Consider the following 22,774-nt stretch of genomic DNA (forward strand, 5'->3'; position numbering starts at 1 on the left):
TAAGTGTGCAATAGCATTATGTCTAAAAAGAAGTACACACATTAATTTAAAAATACTTTGTTGCTAGAAAATGCTAACCATCATCTGAGCCTTCAACAAGTGGTAATCTTTTTGCATTCAGAAGATTACTGATCACCATAACAGGTACAATAATGAAAAAGTTTGAAATGCTGGGAAAATTACCAAAATGTGACAGAGACAGAAAGTGAGCAAATTCGATTGAAAAATGGCACTGATCAACCAACTTCCTCGATGCAAGGATGCCACAGACCTCCAACTCGTAAAACAATATGATATCTGCCAAGCGCAGTAGTGTGAAATACAGTAAAATGAGTTATGCCTGTAACTGTTTCTATTATCTGATTAAGAGAACTACGCCACGAATAATTGAAAAATGCCGGTGTAGCTTTCTTCCGTGCCATTCATTTCTCTTTTCTCCCCTACAAAGGTGATCTCTACAGTGATCTTTGCTTTTGTCATGCCTTTGTGTTTTTTCCCCACTTTGGCTGTGTGTGTATGTATGTAGGTATGTATCACTAAATAATAATATGTGGTATAGTTTTGTATGTTTTAAAACTATGTACATGGTTTCATATTGTATATATCCTTCAGCAAGTAGTTTTTAAATTTAACATTGTGAGAGTTAACCATGTTGATACCTGTATAGTTTGAATTGCTGTATAGTTATTGTAAGAGTATACAGTTCAGCATTTTTTTCCTTCTGATGAACATTTTGGTTGATTGCAGTCTTTTGCTCTAGAGTGGTACAGTGAAGATTCATATATATATATATATATATATATATATATGTGATAGTTTCTTCAGGGCAGTGGTTCTCAAACTTTTTGGTCTGAGGACCTTTTTACACTCTTAAAAAATTACTGAGGACCCTTGAGGGTTTTTATGTGAGTTGCAGTTATTGATATTATTGTACTGAGAAATCTTTGAAGTATTTGTTAACTCATTTGAAAATTATAATAAGCCCACCACATGTTACCATAATTTTTTTATGAAAAATAACTATTTTCCAAAACAAAAAAAATAATTTTGAGAAGAAGGGTACGGCTTTTACACTTTTGAAAATCTTTTAGTGTCCGAATTAGTAGAAGACAGCCTGATTCTTACTTGCTTCTGCAGTCTGCCGTGACATATCTTATGAGCCTCTGGGAAATTTCATTGCAGACTCATAAGAGGATGAGAATGAAAAGGGCAAATAATGTCTTAGTGTTACATGAAAATGGTATTGCTCTCATGGACCTGCTGCTGCTCCAGGGATTATAACCAGGAGGAGCATTGCTGATCATCGTGTGTGTCCCTGTTAGATGTAGTCAGAATCTATACTTCACAGTGAATGTACCTGTTCATGTTCCCGTCCCTGCCTGAAGAGTTCCTTTTGTTCCACAATTGTGCCAACACCTCTGTGCTCAGACAGAAAGAAATTTGCCTATGTGATGGTTATGAAGTGGTATCTTATTGTTTTAATTTATATTTTAGATTAGTATATTTAGTATCTTATTATTTGTTTATTGAATATAATGAGTTTCATTTTCCATGAATGTCCATATTGTCTGCCTATTTTTCTGTTGAGTTTGCTTGCTCACTGACTTGTAGGTTTTTTTTTTTTCAAGTTCTTCTTATAGTCTGGAAGCTAATCTTTTTCTAAATCCTCTACTGGTAACTTCTAGGCTGTGGCTTGTCTTTTCCCTGTTGATGGTATAGTGTGTCGTATATGTAAAGTTTATTTTTCTTTTTTTGTTATTAGTATTTTCTTTTTTTCCAACATTTTTATCTTGAAAAATTTCAAGCCTGAATACTCTGGTGTAGATTCATTAGCTGTTAATATTTTGCTGCAGTTGATACAGTCTTTTTTTTACTGCACTATCAGAGTGAGCTGTCTCCTTCAAACCCTTCTTCTTTCTGTTTTACCTTCAATAACATGTTGATAAAGTATAAGACCAAGCTGATACTAGTTAGGATTGTGTTCAGCTGTATGTAACTAAAAACCCAAACGATAGGGGTATACTTTTCTCATGTAACCTGAAGCCCAGCTTCATACTGTCATCAGCGTCCTAAGATCACTTTGTATTTGTTTAAATATCCTTGAGCACTTGGCTTTTGTCTTTACAGATGATCACCACAACTCACGTTTCATCCATATTCTAGGCAGGAAGAAGAAAGTGCGAGGAGGAAGGGGAAGGACTTACATATGGAGGAAAACAATTTTCCCAGAACTCCTCATCAGACTTTGCTTATTATTCATTGGCCAAAATTATGGTGTAATCTAGCTGCAAGGGAGTTTGGGAAATGTGGTAGTGGTTGTTTTTTTTTTTTTTTCCCAACTGATCTGCTACTGCCCTGAACAAAATTGGGATTTTTGTTAATGAGGAAATAGAGCGGAATGCTTTGTGTCTATCACATAGTATGCTTGTCTTGCTCCTAACTTTAAGGGTAATCGTTTAGATTTTTTATAGTTTAAATAGGCTGTTTATTCTTAATATTTTGGGAAAATTCTATTAGATTACACAGATTCCTTTCCATTTCTGGTTTTTCTGAGGTTGTCGCAAATGGTTGTGGAATTTTACTGAATGCCTTTTGTTTATTGAGATTACCATTAAAAATTTTTCTTCTCCTTTAAATCTGTTAATTTGGTGAATTACATAGGCACTTTTTTCCCTACTAATTTTTTTAACAGCTTTACTGAGATACAATCCACATACCATACAATTTGTCCATTTCAAGTGTATAGTTCGATGATTTTTATTATATTCACAGAAGTGTACAACCATCACCACACTCAATCTTGGAACATTTTCATTATGCCAAGAAGAAACCCTGTACCCATTAAGAGTCCCTCCCCATTTCCTCCCAGCCCCACTCCCCACCTCCAGCCCTTGGCAACCACCAATCTTCATTGCTGTTTCTGTGGGTTTGCCTCTGGACATTTCATGTGAGTGGAATCATATAATATGTGGTCTTTTGTGTCTGGCTGCTTTCACTTACTATAAAAGTTCAACTGTATTGTAGCTTGTATCTGTTCCTTTCTTTCTTTTTTGTATCTTTTTTTAACTATAAATATATGCAGAATATTAAAATGAGTGGTTTTAGTATAAGTAATTCTTACTTATCTTCTGTACAAAAGATATCGCCCTGGGTTTTAGAGAGACAATTAAGACATGTTTCGTTGCTTGACTTGTTCAAAGTCTTCTGTGGCTTCTCTGCCCTCATGTATTTTTTTCTCTTTGACATACTTCTAGTCTATTATTCAGGCCCTTACTCTCCAACACTTAGGATGATAATGACAACTTACATTTTTGAAACAGATGCCATGTTGAACATTTTGCATTATTATTGCAGGCATTCCTCACAGCAACCTAAGAAGTAGAAGTATCAGTACTTCACTCCTTTTATGGCTGAATATTTTCCATTGAATGTATATACCACCTTTTTGTTTATTTATTCACTAGTTGATGAACATATTTGAGTTGTTTTCTTGATTGTTGTGAATAACATTGCTGTACAAACATTTATGTACAAGTAGGTTTAAGTTCCCATTTTCACTTCTTTTGGGTATATACTTAGGAGTATAGACCTGGAGTTGCTGGGTCATTGGTAATTCTAACACTTTGGAGAACCTCTACACTGCTTTCCACAGCAGCCGTACCACTTTACATTCCTACCAGCAATGTGTGAGAGTTCCAGTTCCTTCACATCTTCACCAATATATATATATACACATATTTATTATAGCCATCCTAATGGGTTTGAAGTGATATCTCACAGTGGTTTTGATTTGCATTTCCTTGGTGGCAAATGATGTGGAGCTTTCTTCACATGCTTCTTCTTGTTGTTCAGTTGCTAAGTCATGTCCAACTCTTTGCGACCCCATGGACTATAGTACACCAGGCTCCCCTGTCCTTCACTGTCTCCTACAGTTTGCTCAAATTCATATCCATTGAGTCAGTGATGCTCTCTAACCATCTCATCCTCTACCACCCCCTTCTCCTTTTGCCTTCAATCTTTCCCAGCATCAGGATCTTTTCCAGTGAGTTAGCGTTTCACATCAGGAGAAGGAAATGGCAACCCACTCCAATATTCTTACCTGGAGAATCCCAGGGACAGCGGAGCCTGGTGGGCTGCCGTCTGTGGGGTCACACAGAGTTGGACACAACTGAAGCAACTTAGCAGCAGCTTTTCACTTCAGGTGGCCAAATTATTGGAGCTTCAGCTTCAGCATCAGTCCTTTCCATGAATATTCAGGGTTGATTTCCTTTAGGATTGACTGGTTGGATCTCCTTGCATCCAAGGGACTCTCAAGAGTCTTCTCCAGCCCCACAGTTCAAAAGCATCAGTTCTTTGACATTCAGCTTTCTTAGTGGTCCAACTCCCACATCCATACGTGACTACTGGAAAAACCGTATCTTTGACTATATGAGCCTTGTCAGCAGAGTGATGTCTTTGCTTTTTAATATGCTTTCTAGGTTTGTCATAACTTTCCTTCCAAGGAGCAAGCATCTTTTGGCTGCAGTGAATTGGTAGCCCAGGAAAATAAAATCTGTCACCACTTCCACTTTTTCCCCTTCTATTTGCCATAAAATGATGGGACTGGGTGCCGGGATCTTAGTTGTTTATTTTTAATTGGAAGATAATTGTTTTACAATATTGTTAGTTTCTGCCATATATCAACATGAATTAGCCATAGGTATACCCATGGCTGATCTTAGTATTTTTATTGTTGAATTTTAAGCCAGTTTGTCTTGCCTGGTGGCTCAGATGGTAAAGCGTCTGCCTGCAATGCAGGAGACCCAGGTTTCATCCCTGGGTTGGGAAGATCCCGTGGAGAAGGAAATGGCAATCCACTCCAGTGTTCTTGCCTGGAAAATTCCATGGACCGAGGAGCCTGGTAGGCTACAGTCCACGGGGTCGCAAAGAGTCGGACACGACTGAGCGACTTCACTTTCACTTTCACTTTTAAGCCAGTTTACAGGCCATTTGTACAGACTTTTTAAAAAAGCATAAAATTATCCTTGCAAGCCTGAGAAACTTAGTCATGAGGTGTACTTCAAAAGAATTTTATGGTTCAGTGTCCTAATAATTTTATTAGGATTTTTTCATTTATATTTACAAGTGATATTGACCTGTAATTGTCCATTCTGAAACTATTCTTATTTTTGTATTAAGGTTATATTGGCCAGTCTCACTCACTAGTTGAGGAGTGTTCCCTTTCATTTTTTTCCTTATTGGAATAATTTTTCTAAGCTTTAGGCATTTCCAATGTTTGGAAGAGCCTATGTTTAAACCTTCTAGGCCTGGTGTTTTTAGATGGGTATATTTTAACTGTTGAAATTTCTATCTTTAGTGGACTTTTAAAATTCTCATGTTTATCTATGCCATCTCTTAGTCTTATAAAAATTTGGTCTATTTTGTCTTTTCATATAACCCGCTTTTAAGAAAAAATGATAACAAAATGATTAAGAGGAAGAAAAGAAAAATTCAGCTTTTGATTTGGGGGAATCTTCTCTGGACTTTGTTTTGTTCTGGAACTTTCAACCATTTCTGCTCTTTGTTATTTTCTATGTCCTATTACCTTTTTTTAAAAAAAAACTTCTTTAATAATTAACACATTATTTTTTAGTCTTTACTATTTGTTTTTAAGTCTGTAAAGTTCTTTTAAAATACCGCTTTAACTGCATCCTACAGAGTTTGACCTTTACCATTTTCACTGTCATCCCATTCTAACTATTTTAAGATTTTCAGAGGCTTTCATGGTAGTCTAGTGATTAAGACTCTGCTCTCTCACCACCTGGGGCCTGGGTTCAGTCCCTAGTTGGGAAACTCAGATTCTGCAAGCCATGTACCCACCCATATTTAGAATTTCCAAATATGTTAAGTTGTATTTTTTATATGGATTTCTGACTTAATTGCATGGTAATCAAAGAACATTTTATGGTACCAGTTCTATACTGAGACTTGCTAAATGACCTATTTTGTGATTAGCTTTTATAAATGAACTTTTTAAAAAATTTATTATTTTTAAAATTTATTTGGCTGCCTCAGATCTTACTTGCTGTACACAAGATCTTTTGCTACTGTGCTTGGGCCCCAAGGCATGTGGGATTTAAGTTCCCTGACCGGAGGCTGAACCTGAGTCCCCTGCATTGCAAGGCAGATTCTTAACCATTGGACTACCAGGGAAGTCCCTATAAATGAGCTCTTAAAGAGAAAACTATTGGATGCAGTGATAGAAAGTGTGTATGTGTGTTAGATTAAGCTGATGTTGTTCAGATTTTCTTCATCCCTTATATTTGGTGAACTTGATATATCGATGGTTTTAAAATTATATTAAATTTCCGACTATGTGGACAGGTTTGTCAGTATCTCCTTGTAATTCTGTTAGTGTGTGTTTGAAATATTTTGAAGACAACCTTGCCCAGATATTTCAGGAGTCCTTACCGAAACAGGCTGTGGTGTGGCTGCAGTTGACCTTGACTCCTGATTATGAAACCAGTAAATTTAACCATGAGCCTTGTGGCTACCTTCATTTCAGAATGTCTTGTTTATTGAAATGGAAATTTCTGAATGAGAGGTCAAGGTACTGCCTGCTCAGTGAGAAAAAAAAACAGACTCAAAACCCAAATAAACATTTTATTAGGGACACACAAGTTTGGAATTGTTCTTTTCCTGAGAATTGTTCTGATTATCATCATGTAGTGATTCTCTTAATCTCTAACAATGCTTTTTACATAGATTCCATCTAACATTAATATGATACATAATACCAATAATTTCCTTATTAGTCTCTCTGTTACCAGTCTTTCTCTCTCTGATAGTTCATTCTTCACATACAATATTCTTCAAAACAGTAAATCTTTAAAAAAAAAGTAAAAATCAGATCATTTGATTCGATATTATTGCCCAGAGGACAAAATCTTCCACATCCTGCTCCTTGCATTGCCTCATCTTCCTCTGTAGAAAATGTCCCCCATTCTCTGAGAATATGATTGATTTATGTCTCTGAGTCACTTGTCGTGGTCTTTCTGCTTCCATCCTGTTTCTGCTTGCTGAACTCTGCCTCATTGCCAGCTCAGGTGTTACCTTTGTGCATTTTTTCTCTTCGTCCCTCAAGATAGAATCAGTTATTCCTTGTGTGTGTGTCTGTTTCCCCCCGCTCCTTTTTTTTGCCCTCATTTTTTTTTATGGAGGTAAAATTTTATAGTCAATGAAATGCATAGATCTTAGGAGTACAAGTTGATGATTTTGGTGAATGTATACACCTTTATAACCATCACCCCAATCGAGATACAGAATATTTCCAGCAGCCCAGAAAGTTATCTCGTGCCCACTTCTGGTCAGTCTGTACCCACCATAGGTAACCACTGTTTTGATTTCTGCCATCATAGATTAGTGTTGCCTGTTCTTGAACTTCATGTAAATGAAAGATACAGTACAGACTTTTTTTTTTCTATTACCCGGACTCTTATGTCCAACTTCTTTCACTCATTCAACTTCATGTTCTTGATATTTAATCTCATTTTATATATTTCTGTAGTTGATTATCTTTTATTCCATGATATGAACATATCACAGTGCTTTTTTCCAGTCTCCTGTTGATGGATATTTGGATCACTGCTAGTTTGGGGCTATTGTGAATAAAGCTGCTGTAAACATTCTTTTTTCCTTTGGCTATACTGCACAGCATGTGGGACCTGAGTTCCCTGACTAGGAATCGAACCCATGCCCCTTGCTACAGTGGAAACATGGCATCTTAATCACTGGTCTGCCAGCGAAGTCTTTATGAACATTCTTGAACAAGTTTCTGTGAACATGTTTTCATTCTCCTTAAGCAGGTGCCTAGTGTAGAATGTTCAGTCATGAGGTAGGTAGGTGAATGTTTATAGGAAACTACCAACATTTTGCCTACTCTTTAATAATATTTTTCACAAAAGTTGTATTGATTGGTTTCTGTCTGTCTCTTCTGTAGGGCTGATAGCTGTTAAAAACTGGGACATATCTTACTCTTTGTATTTATACCAGTGCCTAATACAGTGTCTGGCGCATATTTGGTGCTCCATAAATGTTGAGTAGCTATTAGTTCTTTATTTGTATTACTTTTATGGAACTTATCACAGTCTATCTTATGGGTTGTATTCATCTTTCTTCCCTATTAGGTTGCAAGCTTCTTAATGAGTAGGAATTTGTTTTATTCTTGTTTGTATTTCCCAGAATATCTTGTGGCATTGTTTTGAAAATTACCTGTGATGGGTGGATGATTGAATAAACAAGCCTGTCACCTAGAAGGTGAAGACCCTGGGCAGAAAACTAAGAGAAGTTTGCTTTCTCTCTCTACTGATTGGGAAGAAGGAGAGAAGGAAAACCAGGCAAAGCTTCTGTTATATCCATTGCCCAAATTTGGGAGGTGGTTGTGCTCACTGAGCTTTTTGGCCTGAGATGAACATTTGGTACTAGTGTGTTTTGTTATATTTGCCTCTATTCCAGTAATAAGCTTGCAGCAGTGAGAGAAGGGTTTTTACGTTTCCTTGGTGACTGGTCCTAAAGCGGGTTGTGTGGATCAGTAGAAAGTTTTTTAATAGCATTGTATTATCCAATACTTTGGCCACCTGATGCAAAGAGCTGACTCATTTAAAAAGACCCTGATGCTGGGAAACGCAGGAGGAGAAGGGGATGACAGAGGATGAGATGGTTGGATGGTATCACCGACTCAGTGGACATGAGTTTGAGTAGACTCTGGGAGTTGGTGATGGACAGGGAGGCCTGGCGTGCTGTAGTCCATGGGGTCATGAAGAGTTGGACATGACTAAGCGACTGAACTGAACTGACACATTGACATAGAATTAGGTTTTCACTTCACAGGATGTGTTACTTATGAAAGAGAGGAAATGGATACAGTATTTGAATATTTGGTATTCTCTTCTTATTTTGCAGTTAAATCCAGATGTGAACGTTTTCCAGAGGAAATTTGTGAATGAAGTTAGAAGATGTGAAGAAATGGACCGAAAGCTTCGTATGTGCATTTTGGTCTTGTCTGACGTTCGTCTAGTGACCGCTTTGTCTTAAATTAGAGTCCTCTTGATAAAGGAGGAAAATACTATGAAAGGAAAAGGAGAGAGGAAAAATCTTGCAGTCTAATAATGTGAAGATGAATTTCTTGTGCACAAATAGATGTGTGGTATTTGGGCTCGGTGGTGCTTAATAGAAGCTTTGAGATGACAAGGCTGCAAGCTGAAAATACTGGTTTGGTTTTTTTTTTAATGAGAAGAGTTTTATGGCAGTGCTACACTGTAGAATTCTGAGAGATAGGACCTAGAACACCATCAATTTTAGATGGCAGCATAGCCAGCTTTAAATTGTCTATTTATGTGGGAAGAACCTAACATTTATTGAGGTACTATTGAGAGTTAGGGCGTTCATACACTTTATTTTGTTCATTCCTCACAGCATTCCTTCAAGATGGGGATCAGTTTCCTTATTTAAGTAAATGAGGAAGCTAAAGATCAGAGAGGTTAAGTGATGTGCCCAAGAATATAAGTGGCCACGATGGAATCAGTGTTTGAATCCAGGTTGTCTGCCTCTAAAACCCAAGATCTTGCTGCTATATGATGCTAGCTTTCAGTTAGGTGAATTTAGTCTCTGTGCTGAAAAACAAGCCAGTAGTTATCACCTGAAAACACACTTTTCTCCTGTGTTTTGGAGCCTTTTCTGTGCTTTGTTTCTTGTTTTGTTTAACTCAGAACTGACCTATTTTCAAATTTAACGAAACCCTTGTAGGTTGGAGTTGTCTAACTAGTGTGAGTGAAGTCGCTCAGTCATGTCCGACTCTTTGCGACCCCATGGACTGTAACCTATCAGGCTCCTCTGTCCATGGGATTTTCCAGGCAGTAGCACTGGAGTGGATTGCCATTTCCTTCTCCAGGGGATCTTTCCGACCCAGGGATCGAACCCAGGTCTCCCGCATTGTAGACAGACGCTTTACCATCTGAGCCACCAGGGAAGTCCCAAACCACAAGCACCACTTGGGAAGCCCCAGCTAAAGGCAGGGCATGGAAGCCACAAGCCGACGAGGATGGGATTCAAACCCACGCATGCAGAGCACAATGGATTAGCAGTCCATCGCCTTAACCACTCGGCCACCTTGTCCTGGCTGAGTGTCAAATATTCTACTGAGTAACACTCTACTGTAGCTCTCCCCAGCACCAATATCTGTGACCAGAGCCATCATACAGGGTTGAGAGCTGACACAGATGAGAACCAGTGTTAAGATCCGAAGAGGAAAAGAAGACAGTTAAGGACTGATAAGCCTCTTTGCAGGAACTGTGCTTTAGAGAATGTGGGGCAGGAGAAAGGGGAGTGTGAAGAGAAAAGGATTTACACGTCTGCTTCTTTTATATGAAAAGTGTCTTAGAATGAAGCTCTTCTTAGCCAGGTTTGGGATCTTATTAGTTTTTTCCTCAGATATTGGCAGTTCCAGACATGTGGAGCTAGACATGAATGTTTTGATTCTGTCGTTCTAGGATTTGTTGAGAAAGAGATAAGGAAAGCTAACATCCCAATTATGGACACTGGTGAAAACCCAGAGGTGCCCTTCCCCCGGGACATGATAGACTTAGAGGTAAATAATTCTTCTGGGGAAGCCAGATAAGTTTCTTTATATTTAAGGGCAGAAATTACTTTCCTAAGTAGATGGAAAGTAGAATAATTCTTGTCGTCCTTTACTTTTGATTGCAAGTTTCTTGTGGATGGGATTAAAATGAATTTCCTTTTTTATGGTATAAAAATCACTATGGTATTAATATCTCCAATACTGTCACATGCCACTAATGTTTATTGGCTTGTTGAAAATTTATTGGATTAATGTTAATTTATCTAGTAATTTATTAATAATCTCATAAACTGAATCTCATAAAATCTCGATAGACTTTTCAATCATTATTTTATCTAAAGTCCGCTGAGGGATTTAACCAAGTGTATAACAGAATCTATAGACAAAAAGAGGCTATTTTAAGCAAAAAAAACCTTTATAAAGAAAACCACCCTGGTAAAAACACAGTACAGTCATCCCTCAGTAACCAGGGAAGATTGGTTCCAGCCCTTCCCTCGATATCAAAATCTGCTGGTGTTCAAGACCCTTGTGTAAAATGGCTGTAGTATTTGCATATAACCTAGGCTTATCCTCCCATATACTCTAAATCCTCTCTGGATTACTTACGATACCTAATACAATGTAAATACTATGTTAATCATTGTAAATACAATGTAGATCACAGGTAAAATAGTTGCTAGTGAGCAACAGATTCAAGTTTTGCTTTTTGGAACTTTCTGGAAAATGTTCCTCCCCAAATATTTTTGAACTATGGTTAACTAACCATAACTATGATTAACTAAACAATCTGTGGATATGGAACCAAAGAATACACAGGGCCAGATGTATTGCTGGGTAGAAATGAAGATATCTTTGGATATTCAGCGTGGCCAGCATTCTGTGGGATGGATTATTTCATCTGTCTTTTAGAGCAAGCATTTTGAGCTTAGTGTGAGTTAATAGTTTGGTTGGTTTTTTTGTTTTGTTTTGTTTCTCTATAGGCTAATTTTGAGAAGATTGAAAATGAACTGAAGGAAATCAACACAAACCAGGAAGCTCTGAAGAGAAATTTCCTGGAACTAACTGAATTAAAATTTATACTTCGCAAAACTCAACAGTTTTTTGATGAGGTCAGACTATTGTTTCTTTTAGTATTTAAGCAGCGGATATTACACCAGCACTAATGGGCCATATTTTTATTCCAATAATTGTTTTAATTTGCTAGTTTGGGAACAATACCATTTCTGCACCCTGTTTTAGTTGAAGAAATGTCAGATTCTGTTCCATTTTCCATGCAGTACACAGCCAGCCATGGTTTTGTATATTTTCGCATTTTCAGCAGTTTTTCATCTCAAGATGAGGAAAGGAACCCTAAAGTAGTTGTGTAAACATAGATGAAATTTTACATATGAAGGTAAGTGTATGCTTGAAGTTGAAGCAACAGGAAAAAGTTATACATGAAATTGAAACAAAAATTTAATCTCCAAACCTTTTGTCATTAAATTTTAACTTGTATCCTCTATGGTTGCTTGTCAACCTTTGAGCATAGTTTTAAGTACTCCAGATGGCAAGCACACTTAATTTGAGAGCTGTTTTTTATGTTGTATGGAGAATTGGTAGGATGCTTGTTTGAAATTCCTGGATTTTCCTCTAAACTCAACTTCAGTACCTTGTAGGGGCAAAATGTTAATAATAAGTTCCCGGGTTAAAAATGTAGGTGACTCAGGTGCCAGGGGACAGCTTGCTGAAGTGACCCCACCACAAGGATTTGGAACAAGGCTCTCAAAAGGCTTCCTTCTCCCAATTAAAGCTGGGGAGGAGTCTTAGCTTTCAGTGTGGACATGCTTTTTCTGATGGCCTAAAATATGGGTAACTCTTCTATTTTATAGGTGTCTTTGCCACCCGATTAGCAACATCATACATTTCATAGATTGTCCCAGTCACTATTCAGTATGCCTTCCCATAAGTTCTTTTTAAAAAAAAAATTTCAGCCACGCCTTGCAGCATGTTCCCCGACCAAAGAACAAATCCATGCCTCCTGCTCTGGAAGCACTGCACAGAGTCTTAACCACTGGACCACCAGGGAGACCACCCCATTAAGTTCTTTATTTCCTTTGGTCAACAACAAAAATTAGCAAAGCTTTTAAAAAAAACAAAAGGCCTACTTTAGTTAGTATCTGATAAGTCCTCAGTTTCACTTTTAATTTCTATGTTTTGAAGAAAAAATAACTCTCCCTAGTTCTCTAGCCTGGAGCAGGGGTTTGCCAACCAGCAGCGTCAGCCTCACCTGGGAACTTGTCAGAAGGCCGGTTCTCAGTCCTCACTCCAGACTTACTGAATCAGAAACCCTGAGGGTGGGGCCTAGCAGTCCGTTTTCACAAGGTGATTCTGAAGCATGCTAGTGTGAAAACCACACGGGGCTGGAGAAAGTCAGCTGAAGACATGAAACATTCCTCAGTAACTGAAGATCCAACTCAGAGAAACCATGCTAATTAAGAAGATCTACTGGAGCCAGGGAAAGGGGGAAAAGCTCCTAGGAATTAAATTGCCTGGTCCTGAGAATCAGGATCAGGCTATGTATCAGAGAGGGTGTGAATATTCAGTTTGCTCACTGAGTTGAGAATTTTGAGACTGACGATAACTTCTTTCACCAATCCCCGATATCATCACATTAAAAGATGTGGGACGGTGTAATTAACTCTTTCCAAGTGTTTCAGGTCTTTTGCAACAGGCATGGTCACTTACGTCAAGTGGTTTTCGATGAACAAATAATCTGGAATTCCAGTATACTCGCTGCCTAAACATCATTATTATTTAATATTATTATTAAATGATAATATTATATTTAATAATAATACAGCATTATTATTGTTGGATCATTTGAAGAGCACTTGCTCTTTGTGAGGCATCAGCTGGGTGACATGGTCTCTGTGTTCAAGGGCTATATCACTTAGTCATGTCTGGAAACATCCACGAACACAGTGACTCCCTAGGCTCAAAGATGGTGTGCTTTTTATTCGTGTCCAAGCTGCTGCCCACAGATCCAAAGTAAACCTGGCCTCAAGATCAAAGCTCAGTTACTTTTATCATTATTGGGTACTTAGTTCTTTTACCCTCTCCCTGCTTTTTCCCCCCTTTTGATATACCCTTTAGTTTACTGCTGGGATATTGATGAGATATATGAGAATGTTTTTCATATTCTCCTGAGTTTTAAGGATTGGCAGAGACTTCCTAGTCTAGTTCATTCTAGGAGAAATTCTGAAAAAAGACTGACAAATGGACTCCCTTAAGGAAAACAGTTTTTTTAACTCCTCATTTTATTAAAAAAAAAAATAATAGTAAAAACAAAATAAGCAGAATCACTTGGAAAGATGATATAAGATTTTAAAATGGTAACTATGGGTTTAGGAGTTTTCTTTGTGGTTAATAGGTGTAAACATGAAATGCCCATCTTGAGAAGTCAGGCATGACCTTCACACCCTGTCCTACTCATGCAAAGCATTTCTTTGAGCATGAGGCCTTGGCTGTGAGAGGCTCTTCTGCTGTCGTCATCAGTCCCTCTATTTCCAGGGCCAGGAACCCCTCCTTTTCCCTCCTAGTGCACAGTCAGCATCTTGTCCACTCTCGCCATTAGCCCATAGCCTCAGCCAGGTCCCTTTCGATAGCCCCTGCCCTGCTGAGGCCAGACAGCAGTCTCAGGTGTCGCTGCCAGGACAGGAGACAGAGCCTCACAGAGTTAAGCACATCTGCACCGCACGCCTCACATGATGCAAAAGATCAGGAGACTTGGGACCTCAGGTCTCAGAAATGCAGACTTTTCATGAGCCTTTCATCCATGCCTGAGATTATTATGTTTGCCAATGGCCTGAAACACTACCTATTTTAAACCCTTCTTTTGAATATAATTTGGTGAATATAATCAGTAATGTACAATAATAAGTACAGAGCAGAAACAATAATGAGTAATGAGCAGAAAATGACTAAATCAGAAAATGATTCGCTGCATCTCCAGGTATAGGGGTTATGATTGGCCAGGTGTGGAGAAGGGGAGAGGTCAACACATATTGAATAGTCTTAACGATTTATGATGATTACAAATTCAACTTAGCCATTTCTTAAATGGCTTGTTAATGGCTAATTAAATGACTTGTTAATGATTATCCTTTTCTCAGTCTTCTTGCTTATGAAGAACTGTAAGAGCTGGAGAGATTTCTCTGCATCTTTTACCATAAGCACCATAACATATCAGAGCGTAAAGAAGACTGGAAAAGTAATGGTTAATGGCATGCAGAGCCCTGCCTTCCTTTCCTTCTGAGTTTTCCATCCATCTGCTTTCTTTACTTTTCTTTCCCATCTGCCATCTCCTTTGGGGCTTGCGTGAATACCTTGGGTGATGAAATGTAATTTCTTTCTCATGTCAATGGAAAGAAAAGTGTTTGCTCTTGGTCATGTAGCCTGACCTAGATGTGCTGCTTATACTAAAGTGTAGAAATAGAGCTATTGAAGTCGTGCTACTTCCTCTTTCAAGGCGTGGTTTGAGTATTCTGACTGGGGGAACGGGTAAACCAGAGGGCATAGCAAGTAATGTGGAAGAACTTTGGTAGTACTTTTATGAGAGAACCCAGATTAGGATTGAGATACTTGATGACATGGTTTTAGATACTGCTTTAAAGGCCCTCAGTTAGTGGTTCTGGACAGTTTCTCATCAGGCACAATTATTTCATTTGAAGGATTCTTAAGTTTGAAATGGTGTAATTATTAATTAGAATATTATTGTAAATTTGTATTTGATTTTAATTCTGCCTTTTTTTTTTTTCATTTTCCCAGAGATTCCAGATGGAGCCTCCTCCTCTAGAGGAGCACTATTTGCTTTTCCATCAGTTCTCACCTTTAGAGCACATATTTGCACTGAGCTTTATCTTTATGGTTTACTTAAACCAGGCATTGTGAACCATGCAGTAGAGTAGACAGGAGGCTTGTGAGTTTCACTGGGTTTTGCTAAGGGACATCCTAAGAGCAAGATGAAATGCTGTAGTTACTCTGGATCCTCAAAGCAAGTTGCTTGTGGTTTGTAGTCAGCGGATCTGATTTTAAGCGGAAACAAGAACTGCGCACTTGAGAACAAGTAGTAACCCATGCCCTCATTATCTCATCTTCAGTTCAGTTCAGAAAGTTTCCCAAATCTCATGGTGGTGTTTCTCTGCACTTCTGGTGTGCCCACTGCCTATCCTTCCTTTTTTTAAAAAAGGAATTTTTTTCTTTTTTCTTTTGGTCATTGAGAGTTGATCCTGCTTCTAGAATTTACTTCCCGAACAATTGCTTTCACTTGTTTAGACTTTCAGACTTACCTAGTTTATACTCAGCTCCCCACCCCAACCCTGTGACTTTACATTTATAGTTCTGTGACTATCAAGAAGACATTTTTTTTTTTATAGCAGGGTTGGTAAGAGTAGAATCAAATTGAAATTTGGAGTGAAGATGATGAGAAAAATTCTCCTGACTTCATGTTTATTTAGTTCTGCTTTTGAAAAGGAAGATTCCCCTGGCTCACTTCTAGTCTTTGGTCAAACAGGTAGGCCGTGGATATTGAAGCTGGGCAGATGAGGCAGTGGAGCGGTCATTTAGCCTTCATTTCTTAGGGCAGCTCCTCCTTCCTGGTGAGAGGAAACAAAGCGAGATGTATTGTGGAGAGAGAGGCTGAGAGGAAACGGGGCAAGAAGTATTGTGTAGAGAAAGGCTGAGAAATGTAGGTCTGCATCTGAGAAGGTCCCGCTCCTCCTCCATTTTATTGTATAAACTGTCGTGGTGGAAATCATTTTAAATCTCAGCAGTCCATCTAGTCCACATGTTCTGAATTGGCTTAGTATCTATTACTTCTTCTTCACTTGACTTAGATTGTTGACTTAAGCTATGCTCTCAAGAATCCTTAAGCTGTAAAGCCCATAGGAACTTTCTACTATTCCTGGATTCTTGGGCAGAAACTAGGACATTCAGGTATGTTTTCACCTTTCCTTCGCTTTATTGATGCAGTGAAGGCCCATGCCTGCCCAACTGTGGTGTTTCTTACCTTTTTGGACAAAGAATACTCTTTAAATCCCATGGTTTGGGGCTTTTTTTTTTTTTTTTTAAATAGTGGGTGTGCTGAAAGCCCTCATGCTTTGACTTTTTAAGGGCATGGAAAACCTAAACATCTGGAGACACCCCTTCTATCTTTCTTCTGTTCAGAACAGTGACAGCTCCTTGCTTTCTTCCTGGGAAAGAGAGTCTCCATCTTGTACATTCTTACACAGGGAAAATTCTAATTTGTAGCTGCCTGGAAATTTGGTATTGAATGTATCTGCTGAGCTGCCTTGTTTTTGCTCAAAAGGAAGAAATACTTCAGCTTTTATGCATATGCAAAAATATTTTTGGTTCTTTCATGGCTTATTCAGGAAAACATAAGAGAAAAAATGGTTTCCACCAAGTCACAGGTTTATACAGGTGTCACTATCATTTAACATTTTTTTTCTTTATTCCTTATTTCTAAAAACATTTCCCCAGATGCTTTACTGGGGCAGTTCTGCTTCCTTTACCTCTTGTTTCTTTTCTTTGTTTCTTCCCCTGTTCTTCTTGTCTTCTTTTTGTGGGTATGTCTTCTCTTTTGGTGGTTTTCTTTTTTTCATCTTTATTTTCTGAACTTATCTCCTGGTTCCTCGTTCCCTGCATGCCACTAACTATTTTCATTAGATATTAATTGATTTGTGAATTCAGGCTGAATTGCATCATCAGCAGATGGCGGATCCAGACCTGTTGGAAGAGTCCTCATCCCTCTTGGAGCCAAGCGAGATGGGAAGAGGCACGCCCTTAAGACTTGGGTAAGTACTACTTCGACCCTCTGTACTCAGCGGTGTCATGTCCATTTTTGCTGTTCAGAATAGCAGTCAGGCTGGGCATTCACTGGCTTCCAGGATTCCCTCTCTTCTGAGCCTGTTGCAAGGTGTTGCTGAGTTACCTTGGGTTCAGTTCCTAAGTCGTTCTGTCAACCCTCTGCTGAGTCCAGGAATCAGACTTCGGCAGTTATTTTGGCATAGCAATGCCCAGCCTCCTGTCTGACGTCTTTCCCCTCCCCTGCTCTTCACTTTCCTCCCATCCTGTGGCGTGGAACCGTTCCCAGTCTGGCTCTTCTTCCCACAGCTTCGTGGCTGGTGTGATTAACCGGGAGCGCATCCCTACTTTTGAGCGCATGCTTTGGCGGGTGTGCCGGGGGAATGTGTTCCTGCGGCAGGCTGAAATCGAGAACCCCCTGGAGGATCCTGTGACTGTAAGACAAGGGAATTGCGTCTGGTGGAGTAGGTCTGATACAAGGAACTCAGAGCAGTAACATACCATGTGCCACCTGAACCTGACCCTCCTAAGAGGAGCCCTTACATTTACTCCGTTTGGATCTGTGAATTTGAGGGACTCCTCTTTTCCTCTTCGCCTCCATCGTATGTGTACATACAGTGTATACATGATGTGTGGGATCTTAGTTCCCCTACCAGGGATCAAACCCAGGCTACAGCAGTAAAAGTGCCGAGTCCTAATCTCTGAGCTGCCAGGGAATTCCCTCCAGTTATTTCAGCTTTATGTGTTTTCCGGTACTTATCTGGGACCAAAAGAACATTAACTCTTTAATGAAAATTAAAGCAAGACATCTGGTTCCAAGTTTGGTAACAACCATGTGTACAAGGAGGAGAGATTTCCTAAACTGTGATCTTCATAAGTTGATGAAACTTTAATTGATAGTTTTTTGTCTACTTGTTTGTTGGGAATTTTAGGAACTTAGTTTCAAGATTTATGTTGTACAAAATAGGATGATATTCCCCACCCAGTGCTCTGGAAAGCAGGAATAACCTAACATCTTGGCATTTGACATAACAGGACAGAGTCCTTAGCATAAACCTGCATTTATATGGTGAGTCCATTCAGAGATGACAAGCAAAGAGGAGTAACTGTTCTGCAAGAAATTTACTTCACTTTGCTGTTAGTGTTATTTAGAAGCCTGGAGTTGGTTATTATGTTCTCAATTATGTTTTGGGTGTCTTAAATTAGTATTCTTTTTTTTTTAAACCTAAGAAGAGAGGTTGAATTATGAGGGTTCTCAGAGTAACTGGGTCCTTCAGCTAGAAGTAAATGGATCATGTCCTTGGGACCGAGTTAGGAGGGTGGTGACACTTAGGTTACGGTGAGTCTCCTGGAGTACCAGTTTTGTAGTCTTACTGAAGGCTGTCCTTGGGTCATGGAAACACCATAATCAGCAGTTACACCTCATGTGGAGCTATTCTCAGGGATATTCAGCTAGGTTCCTGGGCAACAGAAGCATTATTTTTTATCAACAAGTGGAGTAAAGGGAGGGTCTGGCTATCTCTAACAAAGCAGCTGCACAAAGAATGTGCTCCAGTTAATTCCTGGAGAACTTAGGAATTTAAGACCCATGAGCCTTACTTACTCCTTCCCTCCTCTTCCCTGTTTATCCTCCAGAGTTTTGTTTGTTTTCCTGTTACAAAAGCTCTTTAGGAACTGGAGAAAATACAGGCCACCAGAGACAGTCCTGGCTAACACCCACTATAGAGTCTTTTTCTGATCTTTCCTACTAACCTTTGCCTCAGGCTTCAGGTATACACTTGGTATTTGGATAGATTGCCTTCCTCCCTGCCCCCTGAGGTCTAATTCAGCATGAATCATGAGACTGTGCATCAACATTTCTCCCCAGCTGCTCAGCTCCTTGTAGTTAGTCCCCTTTATCTGGAGTTTCTGAGCATGCGAGCAGGCAGGAATGACTTCCTTTCCTCTTCTCTGTACTTGAGTCATTTAGGCAATACAAGAATTATTCAGTTTGAATAGTTGAATTGGTAAATAGGGCTAAATTCTACTAAGAAGAGAATTATCTTTGATCTGTGTCAATCTCCTTATTGAGTTTAAAAACAAGTATGGAAAGATTTTTGTAAATCTTGAGATTATAGAGCAAACGTTCTTGTGGAGCTTAAGAGATGGATTGAAGATAATGGTTAAAGTGCATGGTTGCCAGACCCTTAAAGGATTCCAGTTGTTTCTATGTCACCAAGAAAGAAAGATGCTTTCTGGGTTATAAGTTTTCTGGGTTATAAGTCTGAATTCTTGGTTTTTGGTTTGGGGCCTAGGGAGACTACGTGCACAAGTCTGTGTTCATCATTTTCTTCCAAGGCGATCAGCTGAAAAACAGAGTCAAGAAAATCTGTGAAGGGTAAGAGAAACATGCCTCCCCCCAGGGTGTAGCCAGGCCACCTATTAAGCCTGTAGAACAGTGAGACACAAGCCCTGTAAGTCCACCTTAACTGGGGAATATATTTTTTAATAATGTTAAGGTTATCTTGAACGATCAGAAATGGCCTAAGTTTATTTTTTTTTTTTACAGACCTTCAAAATCACAATTTCCTTTTCTTGGGAAAAGTAATTAGGACTCATGGTTTATAAATTCTGCATTGTTTTGGGACAATGGGTTTGCATACCTAGCAGTGTACCATAGGCACTGTGCCCTTAAACTTTTCTGAAATTCTGCCCATGAGATCCTTTCTCCATGCTATTTTTCTCCAGCACTTTATAATGTGATTTGTAATAACTGCTTCTGCCTTTCCTTTTTAATCTAAAGGAATTAAATAAACAGAGAATGCCAAGACAGTTCAAATGTTGCTTGCTGCTCTACTGTAGGCCCCTTCCCATAAATAATTATTATTGATTAGTGCATCAGTCTGAACTAACCCTGTTTTGGTCCTTCCAGTATGTTGGGATTATGTTCTGAGATTACTTAAACTGGCTCCATGAAGCAATGTCAGTGTTCCTTAGGCTGTGTCTGCACATTCCAGGTTCCGGGCTTCACTCTATCCCTGTCCTGAGACACCGCAGGAGAGAAAGGAGATGGCTTCTGGAGTTAATACCAGGATTGATGATCTCCAAATGGTACACAGAGACCTCGAGGGAGTTTGTCATTGTGAAATACTGCTATAGAAGACCTTACTTCTTCCTTGAAGCACTAACAGTTTATTAGGCACTTAAGCAGCTCAGGATATGTTTGGTTTTTTTTGTGTGTACTATTTTTAAGTCATTCCCTGAAACTCTTCCCCATCCCCCACAGGGAATGACTTAAAAATGGCATGAATTATCCTCAAATGAGACAGAGATGCTATGCACCTGAAATCATTGTTGCTTAGAATATTCAGCTCCCCAGCTCATGAGTCTGAGATACATTTATAATGAATGAAGTATGAATAATGAAGTATGCTTAGTTAAGAAAAAATAATATAGAAGTACATATCAAATCAATTCTGCCTCTCACAGACATGCTTTACCTCCAGAGGCAGCTACTCTTAATAGCTTGGTGTGTGTCCTCCTGGTCACCTTGAATCTGAACCATACAGTCTAGCCAGAGTCCTGGTGTAACTCTTGTACCCAGGAAGGAACTTTTACCCATTAGAGTGTGTGTAGTTTGCACACATGATGGCTGTCACAGGGTTCTAAAGAGGGAGTCATGATTTATACATACATGGAAGGAAAGGGTGCCCAGTTGGAGTTTGGTTCCCTATTGAAAGAATGTAATGATTGCCACCTTGAAACATTAAGAAACATGTTTGACATGTTGAAACATTTCAGGCCGTCTTGTGTATGACCCACCACTTGACCCGCTGCTGGCTCCTGTTAGCTGCACTTATCAGTTTAACCAAGGGAAGAGAGTTTTCTTCGAACTGCTGATGGGTGATGAGCCATGTTAGTACATTCTGGCTTCTAGGACTGTTCTGCCCCCTCCTTATGAGCAGGCTTGCAGCAGACTGTGAAGAACATGTTCAGTAGCCTTTATAAATGGCTAGAGTTTGACTTTACAGCACCAAATGTATGAAGTAAAATTTTAATGAAATAATTTTTTGAAGTAAAATTTTAAAAGGGATTGAATACCAAGGAGTGAGATGTAGGGGTTGGGGCAAGTTTATTAGCATCCTTCCAGAAGTTTAAATAGTCACTGTGAAATTGTCAACAACCAGGAGAGAAAGTGGAGAAGGCAATGGCAACCAGTACTCTTGCCTGGGAAATCCCATGGACGGAGGAGCCTGGTAGGCTACAGTCCGTGGGGTTGCGAAGAGTTGGACACAACTGAGCGACTTCACTTTCACTTTTCACTTTCATGCACTGGAGAAGAAAATGGCAACCCACTCCAGTATTGTCTGGAGAATCCCAGAGACGGGAGCCTGGTGGGCTGCCGTCTGTGGGGTCGCACAGAGTCAGACACGACTGACGTGACTTAGCAGCAGCAGCAGCAGGAGAGAAAGTATCCTTGTTCCTTTATTCTCAAGTGAACAAGAGTTTCCCTAGCATGCCATGGGTTTGTTTTTTTAAAAAAAAAACCTCTCATGGAAGTTACTTTCTACTGCCTAAGACAGTTTCTCAGGGAGCAGTCATGACTTTTTTCCTGAACTGACCTGAAGAACCAGCTATGATGGCATACTTGTGCTAAAATGATTAATATATAGTTTTTTCCTCTTCAAAAAGATGTTGAGATTTCAGATAGATTCTTATGCACAAGTGAGTGGTGAGTTGCTTGCCTAATTTTGGCTTCTCCCCTCTCCTGCTATAGACCTGTTAAATATTTGGTGATAAACAAGACAGCAGAATGTAAAGTGTCCCTGGCCTTTCTTCCCACCTCTAGTCGAGGCAGTATTATTCCTCCGAGGTAACTATGTGCTGGTTTCCAAGGGATCGGGCTTCCTGGGGAGAAAACGAAGCCTGACAGAAAGATGAAGCTTTATCTGCTTTGTGATGACTGTGGTGTGTGGCAGTCTGAATCCTCTCCAGAGGCCACGAGTCTCCTGTCTCCTTCCCTGGCATGGAGTCTCTGAGAGGCAGATGGTGGTCAGCAGCGCCTCTTCTCCACCGCTCCTCAGTGCGGGCTGATGTTCAGGGGCGTTCTGTGGCCTGCTGTTCATAAGGAGGAATGTGACAGCTCAGTCCGTTCCTGGGCCTGGGACACTGACTTCTTCAAGTCAGAGTTACAGCTCCATATGGAAAACCATTGCTCTTTAATGAACCAGATAAAAGCCAGTGACTGCATTGTTCAGCCATGGATTTGGTGGTAAAATTAGAAAAGCTGAAAACCATTTCCTCAGGTTTCTCTTTAGCTTGAAGCGAAGTGAATAT

At 39.4% G+C, this 22,774-nt stretch overlaps 1 protein-coding gene and 1 non-coding gene across 6 annotated transcripts in view; one reads left to right on the forward strand and one right to left on the reverse strand.

Moving 5' to 3' along the window:
• The window catches only part of ATP6V0A1 (ATPase H+ transporting V0 subunit a1), a 92,680-nt gene that overhangs the window by 43,157 nt on the left and 26,749 nt on the right, over positions 1-22,774 (forward strand). For 3 of the 5 annotated variants that reach the window (XR_011259902.1, XM_069603758.1, XM_069603757.1), the window contains 7 exons: positions 8,941-9,019; positions 10,527-10,624; positions 11,596-11,724; positions 17,345-17,448; positions 17,768-17,894; positions 19,753-19,835; positions 20,455-20,548. Coding sequence is in view for 4 of the 5 variants with exons in the window: in XM_069603758.1 (XP_069459859.1) it covers positions 8,941-9,019; positions 10,527-10,624; positions 11,596-11,724; positions 17,345-17,448; positions 17,768-17,894; positions 19,753-19,835; positions 20,455-20,548 (714 nt within the window). In the remaining variant the exon portion in view is untranslated. The remainder of the gene's footprint in view (positions 1-8,940; positions 9,020-10,526; positions 10,625-11,595; positions 11,725-17,344; positions 17,449-17,767; positions 17,895-19,752; positions 19,836-20,454; positions 20,549-22,774) is intronic. The other 2 variants (XM_069603761.1, XM_069603759.1) reach the window with 1 other exon arrangement.
• Positions 10,071-10,152, reverse strand: TRNAS-GCU (transfer RNA serine (anticodon GCU)). Its single transcript has one exon. It is a non-coding gene; the product is annotated as a tRNA-Ser (tRNA).

The sequence above is a fragment of the Ovis canadensis genome, chromosome 11, assembly GCF_042477335.2.
Source record: "Ovis canadensis isolate MfBH-ARS-UI-01 breed Bighorn chromosome 11, ARS-UI_OviCan_v2, whole genome shotgun sequence".
NCBI lineage: Eukaryota > Metazoa > Chordata > Mammalia > Artiodactyla > Bovidae > Ovis > Ovis canadensis.